This window comes from Aptenodytes forsteri, unplaced genomic scaffold (assembly GCF_000699145.1).
Source record: "Aptenodytes forsteri isolate BGI_AS27 unplaced genomic scaffold, ASM69914v1 Scaffold194, whole genome shotgun sequence".
In the NCBI taxonomy this organism is placed as follows: domain Eukaryota; kingdom Metazoa; phylum Chordata; class Aves; order Sphenisciformes; family Spheniscidae; genus Aptenodytes; species Aptenodytes forsteri.
Genome location: NW_008795243.1, coordinates 656473 through 663970, shown reverse-complemented (window position 1 = coordinate 663970; position 7498 = coordinate 656473). Strand labels below are relative to the sequence as shown.

Here is a 7498-nt window from a genome sequence, read left to right as displayed (position 1 = left end):
AAATTAACTCTATCCCAGCCAAAACCAGGACACACTGGAAGCTGAAAACTGGAGGCAGTAATGAGGATGCAGGCTCTCAACTGCTGAATAGTGGAGAATAAGCACTTCCCTTGACTTGGTGGCTCTATGCTTGTTAAAGCGGGCCAGTATGCAGTTAGTCTTCATCTTTGCAGGGATCCATTACTGACTCATGTTCAACTTGTCCACCAGGATGTCCGTGTCCTTTTGTGCCGAGCTGCTATCTAGCCAGTCCATCTCTGGCCTGCACCTTTGCATGGGGCTACTGCATTCCAGCTGCAAGAGTTCACGTCATTCATAGTTTTGCTCCATTGTCTTAAATAGCTCCCCTTCCGGTACCTGTAGGTAGCAATAACAGGGCCCCTTAGTCTCTTCCTCACCAGACTAAGCAATGCCAGGTTCCTCAGCCTCTCCTCATATATTTATGTTGTTCAGGCTCAAACCAACTCATGGTTGGTTTCCATCTGTCTTAAGCCTTGACAGAACTTTTTCAGAGCTCTTGACTTACAGGGCGTTATGAAAAGCTAAAGGTTGTTAAAGGAAGTAATTTGCACTAAAGGAAATGCATAAAAATGGAAGAGGGGTACAGAAAAAAAAAAGCAACTAAAAAAAGCAAATCCATATAATTGAAGAAATATTTTGATGTAGTCTGTTTAATTTGAAAAAATAAGAATAAATGACTGAAAAGGATAAATAGTGTAATGCTGGTATCCCACAGCTGCAGGTAATCATGCATTGCATGTTTTGTTCTTTGCTTATTCCAGCTTTGATCTTGCAATTAGCTATTGATAATATGAATACCTGCATCTTTGAGGAGCCCAGATGAAGTTAATTCCTTTTTTTTATTTTAGAGAAGCAGAAGAATAAATATTTGAAAATGGGAGTAAACGTATTGTTATATAATTATTCCAGCTTTGATCTTGCAATTAGCTATTGATAATATGAATACCTGCATCTTTGAGGAGCCCAGATGAAGTTAATTCCTTTTTTTTATTTTAGAGAAGCAGAAGAATAAATATTTGAAAATGGGAGTAAACGTATTTGTTATATAAGGTGACCAGACAAATACTAACATTGGGTAGCACTATGCATTTATTCTTTTAAAATTGTCTGGATTCAAAAATAGTGATGGTTTTTGAGGGGGATTAGCAGTAAGGCTAGTGTAATATTTGTCACATTCAGTTTGATTATCCATATCCTGACTGGAACTGAAGACGTTTTTATCCAGAACAGGACTGTCTGTCATTCCAGTATGTGAAGTAGCCCTTGCTTCCACATAAAGTCATTATACAATTTGACATGTTGTCCCCTTGAATGTTTTTCCCCCCATCTACTTCTAAAATACAAATACTTAGGATGCATAACAACATACATTTTACAACAGACTATTCTTTTCCTGGCTGCTCTAGCCACATCTGTTAGTTTGATTTCCCATTGCTGGCAGCAGTAACTTTGTTTTGTTGTAGTTGGTGATTAGATGTCATTAGGATGAGTGTGGTAAATGGCAGTTTTCTATCTGGAGTAGGTTCTAAAGGCATTTTTTCTGGTTTGTAGCCAGAAAATATATGGATTAAATTGACCGCAATGTACAATTACTTAATTTCCTCCTCAGCATTTTGAAGACTCAGTACTCATCAGATTTCTGTCTTTGTTTTTCAGATGGTACCTTGAGAAATTTGAAGACTACCCAAAGTGCAGAAAAATTGTGATCCCATTTGTGTACTGAGCTGTGCTTTTAACAATGTTTTTGAAGTGGCTGCTTTTTGTAACAGCTAACGCTTTACAAGTGTTGGCTGGTTAACAACCCAATCTGATCATCACTGTGACAAAGCCTTTGCATCAGTGCTGCTATTAGTTAATGCTTTTCCTCTTAATGAAAACCCAGAATCTGATGGACATGGTGAATAGGAAGAGAAAAGCTTTTCCAACAGTGGAGCACCATCATAAATACATTAGGCAGCGTGTCTGAATTCACATCATGGGAAGTACGGTAGAGGACTTCTGATGCTTCCTTTTCTGCCTATACAGGCTTCTGCTGTTTCCACCTGATGTAGCCACGCTGTCCTGAGGATTGTACTGTGAGCCCAATCACCTTCACTGAAATCTGGATGGTGCGTTCTGCCTGTTATTTGCCTGCATACACAAACGGGGTTGATTTTTTTTTTTTCTTTCCTTGCCTTCCCAATCCTTTCTTCCCCCCACCTGCATCTCCAGGAGAACCGATGATACAGACCAAGGACATTAGATGAATATAGTTGCTGTTAGGTGAGAGACAGTGTTCTTCCTCCTCTCCGCACTCTTTCACAGATATGGACACTGTATAGATAATACTTAATGCCATTTACATGAACAGCTGTAGTGCTACCTTTCTCAAATAATAGATTGTCATCTACCTCTCAAATTTGATAACTATCTCAATATTCAGTATGTGTTTTCTTACTCAACGCTATTTTTGGAAGGCATTCTTTATTTGGGATTCTTAGGCCGGTCTAGCACTGTTAACAATTGTGTAATGTTTTCTAACTTACTTTATAAAAATATCTTAAGATTTTTACAGTACTATGCTGTTTAAAAAAAAAAAAATCAAGTGTCTTCTCCTGTTGATAAAGGTCTAGATGATTTTATATTCAAAAATCTGTAAACTTTTAGTGCTGCTTGTTTTATTAATGTCAGTTCTCGCATCCCTACATTTTTCTCCTGAAGTACTCCAGAAGGGTTTCAAAAACATGATGGGATCCCAAGCATACTGACTTTCAAGTTTCAGGCACATCTGTGTCCTTTGCATGCTTGTGATATTAAAGAATTTTTTTAGAATTGCTGAAAAAATCTAAGAGATACTACAGAAAACGTAAAAAAACCCCAAACAAACAAAACAAAACCAAAAAAACCAAACCCACCCCCCCAAAGCCCCCCTGACAACCAAATAATAACAATAAACAAAAAACAAAAAAACCCCACAAAATCCCCCAAATCTGCTGCTAATATACTTTGGAAATCTATGGAAATCAAACTTTTGTCAAGCGTCTTCTGATCTGTCTACGCTGTGTATGTTGGGTTATGTTCTTCAAAACAAATTGGTAATATAATTTTGTCAGATGCTGAGTTTTCCATTATGGTATTGCAGTAAGCTTTGTCTAAAGCTCAAAATTCTGTCTTTGCTGGTGAGTTACACTGCTGTAGTAATCAAAGTAACATATCTGATGTATATTTAAAATTGTATATATTGGTTTAAAAAAAGTACATTCAGGAAATGGGCAGCGAAAAAGGACTTTGTGACCCAAGCTTCCGCTTAACAGTTGTTTCTTCCTCTTCTCCTTCCTGCCATGTTTATACAGTACTTACTGCACTGAAGTCTTGGCTGTCATTAAGGATTTGTTCAGTGGTGTAAATAAGTGTAAAAAAAATTCTATCATTATTGACTGAAAATAGCCAAAAATAGCCAAAATAGCCAAAGGAAGGAGGGGAGAGAAATAGCTAGTCCTGCAGTGATGATAACTTACTTACAGCTAAGCCATCGGACTGCCAGTTGCTCCTCATAACGTTGACTGGGGTGACTGATCCTGCTCTCAGACAATATCCGAAAAGCCCAGCTTTGGGAGAACATAGGAATACCCATTCCTTTGATGCCAGTGTCATTACTTGATTCTCAAATTGTTTAATAATTTCTTTAGTGTTTACATCTTTCCTTAGTGTTTTACAGGAAGCTTCCCCTGTTGTTTTTGTTATCACACTCTAATTTGACATTTGATCCTAGCTGTCTTGATGAACACTCAGTCAGTAAGTTCCCTGGGGAGATGGTGGGGAGGATGATTTACCCCTCAATGCTAAAGTGGAGTTAGCAGACAATAAAAGTTCAACAGGATCGCTTAAAGCATATTCTGAAGACAGTTTTAGAAACCTAGTCTCCTATATCTAGATATTTCTAAACCCTATCGCATCCTTGTGGCAGTTTTTTAAATCTTGGTATCTAAATCATCCAGCTATCAAAATCTGTTTTAGGGGAAAAAATACTCTACAGGATTCAAAGAGCACTATTTACTCTAGGTGTTTAAATGCTTGCATAGTTTATGGTGAATTAATATCTCATATCTTTAGGATTATTTGTTAAAAAAATCACTAATGGGACAAACAACCAGTAAAAAATATCTGGCTGCAGCACTTTAGTCTCTAATCTACCACCTCTTTTTTGGTTCTTTTTTTTTGGTCTTTTATGAAAAGGCAAAGATTCTTTTAATAGTAAACAGTGAGAGAAACTGCTCAGTGTTCAGTATGTCTCCTTATATTCAAGAGCTGTAGCTCTCTGTAGTCAGTAGTCTTTATCATTTACGGAAAACTTGTACTGATGCCTCAGTTTTGCTCTGGTGCTATGCTGCTAAATATTTATCTTGACTAAAAGTTTAGCTGGTTTGCTCACATAATGTTAATTTATGGTTTACCTACAGCAGGATGGGGATCTGAAACATGACGCTCTGACAGCTTATCTGTGTTCTTTCTCTTGTTACAGAAATGGAAAAGTAAAGGCCTATGGGATGTGAATGTCAGTGCGTTTAGAAATCATTATTGACTGAAAATAGCCAAAAATAGCCAAAATAGCCAAAGGAAGGAGGGGAGAGAAATAGCTAGTCCTGCAGTGATGATAACTTACTTACAGCTAAGCCATCGGACTGCCAGTTGCTCCTCATAACGTTGACTGGGGTGACTGATCCTGCTCTCAGACAATATCCGAAAAGCCCAGCTTTGGGAGAACATAGGAATACCCATTCCTTTGATGCCAGTGTCATTACTTGATTCTCAAATTGTTTAATAATTTCTTTAGTGTTTACATCTTTCCTTAGTGTTTTACAGGAAGCTTCCCCTGTTGTTTTTGTTATCACACTCTAATTTGACATTTGATCCTAGCTGTCTTGATGAACACTCAATCATGAAGTTCCCTGGGGAGATGGTGGGGAGGATGATTTACCCCTCAATGCTAAAGTGGAGTTAGCAGACAATAAAAGTTCAACAGGATCGCTTAAAGCATATTCTGAAGACAGTTTTAGAAACCTAGTCTCCTATATCTAGATATTTCTAAACCCTATCGCATTCTTGTGGCAGTTTTTTAAATCTTGGTATCTAAATCATCCAGCTATCAAAATCTGTTTTAGGGGAAAAAATACTCTACAGGATTCAAAGAGCACTATTTACTCTAGGTGTTTAAATGCTTGCATAGTTTATGGTGAATTAATATCTCATATCTTTAGGATTATTTGTTAAAAAAATCACTAATGGGACAAACAACCAGTAAAAAATATCTGGCTGCAGCACTTTAGTCTCTAATCTACCACCTCTTTTTTGGTTCTTTTTTTTTGGTCTTTTATGAAAAGGCAAAGATTCTTTTAATAGTAAACAGTGAGAGAAACTGCTCAGTGTTCAGTATGTCTCCTTATATTCAAGAGCTGTAGCTCTCTGTAGTCAGTAGTCTTTATCATTTACGGAAAACTTGTACTGATGCCTCAGTTTTGCTCTGGTGCTATGCTGCTAAATATTTATCTTGACTAAAAGTTTAGCTGGTTTGCTCACATAATGTTAATTTATGGTTTACCTACAGCAGGATGGGGATCTGAAACATGACGCTCTGACAGCTTATCTGTGTTCTTTCTCTTGTTACAGAAATGGAAAAGTAAAGGCCTATGGGATGTGAATGTCAGTGCGTTTAGAAATTCTAGTTCACTGGATTATAAAAAAAAAAAGAGAAGAAGATTTTGTTCTTTGTGTGTTTGTTTTATATTCTCATTATACTGTTGGAACCTTCCTTAAGTAAAGTACAGAATTTATTTGAGGCAGTTCATTAGAGCACAATTCTTATGAGGAGCGGCTGAGGGAACTGGGGTTGTTTAGCCTGGAGAAGAGGAGGCTGAGGGGAGACCTTATCACGCTCTACAACTACCTGAAAGGAGGTTGTAGCGAGGTGGGTGTCGGTCTCTTCTCCCAAGTAACTAGCGATAGGATGAGACGAAATGGTCTCAAGTTGTGCCAGGGGAGGAACAGGCTGCCCAGGGAAGTGGTGGAGTCCCCATCCCTGGAGGTATTTAAAAGTCATGTAGATGTGGTATTTAGGGACATAGTTTAATGGTGGACTTGGTGGTGTTAGGTTAATGGTTGGACTCGATGATCTCGAGGGTCTTTTCCAACCTAAATGATTCTACGATTCTTGCATTTCAAGAGCAAGGTACATTGGTGAAAAGCATACTATCAACTCAGTCAAATGCTAGAACTGCCTTTTGTTTAAACAATATCCCATTTATTTGTCATACTTCACTCGTGCTCCCTTCCCCTTTCAGCAGCTTTGACAGATTTTCTCTGTTAGAAAATATCTGATACTGAAAAATTTTTCTTGAAAATACGTAGTGTGAAAATGAACTCTGTTCTGCCCCTTCCAGAAGGAGAAAACATGTATGCTTGCTATTGGGTATAATGTCTATACCAATTTTTGACAGAGACACTTCTATTCAGACTGCCTACATCTTTTCCAAAAATCCCCTACTAATAAAATATGGTTTGCGGTGTCTTGCTTGAATACTTTTTGTTCTGTTAGTAATCCTTGCTATAACTTGTGGAGGTTGACCAAGGCTTTTGTACCAGCGATTTCGTTATCCCAAATGAGGTCTTGAGGACTGCATAGTAAGGTTGTATTAGAATAACTTAGATGCATATGTGAACTTGACAAGATGCACTCAAAAAAGAAATTATTAAAAGTCACAAGATAAATTTGTCTAGTGATACATTCTTAATTATGTAAAACAAAGTATGTAGCTGAGATGTTCTACACTTGTGGTTAGAGCAAAGATTAACAGAAGCAGAGGCTACTCGTTTGGGTTCCTCTTCTGCTGTTAGGTCACAGTGAACTTTTCATTTGGAACAACTGTAGCACCTGCTGTTTCAACTATTTTAATTGTCGTTCAGCAGCATATTGTCTTTTTGAAGAATGGAGATAGTCTACAAATGACTTGTCTTATAAACTTGTATTCTTTCAGCAGACAAGAAATCCTGAATGCCTACCACAGAGTTTTTACAGCCTGTTTAGGAAAAACACCTCTAACAAACACCTGTTTGTTAATTTAAATAAACTAATAATTTTAGTATGAGAATGTTCAAGCCTGTTCTGCGCTACTAAGTTTTTACCAATAATAGTTGCACTTGTTGGGGCAGCCTTTCACACATACAACAGTCAGTTTTCTGAGGAAAACAGACCTCTGGGTAAAATTGCACCACTTTTTGCAGTGATGCAATGTATCTATCAGCATGTATGTGCCAATGTGCCCATGTGCCCACACAAAAACACATGTGAGCAAGCAATTGTGGAAATTCCTGTTGCGAGACAACTGAAGGGATAAGCCGAAAACAAGGTTTGCATCTGAAAGAGTCGCACAACTGCAACTTGCTGTTGAGCTTCTTAAAAAAAAAAAAAAGTCTTGTAGATCCCTTGCTTGATTTACCGTGT

The 7498-nt window shown here is 37.7% G+C and overlaps 1 protein-coding gene across 1 annotated transcript in view; it reads left to right on the top strand.

Annotated features, from left to right (window-relative positions):
- SRD5A1 (steroid 5 alpha-reductase 1) overlaps nucleotides 1-3515 on the top strand; it is a gene marked incomplete at its 5' end in the record, with an annotated part of 24914 nt that extends 21399 nt beyond the window's left edge. The window contains one exon of the mRNA XM_009278714.2: nucleotides 1678-3515. Within this exon, the coding sequence (XP_009276989.1) occupies nucleotides 1678-1744 (67 nt within the window). The remainder of the gene's footprint in view (nucleotides 1-1677) is intronic.
- Between the last annotated feature and the right edge of the window lie 3983 nt (nucleotides 3516-7498).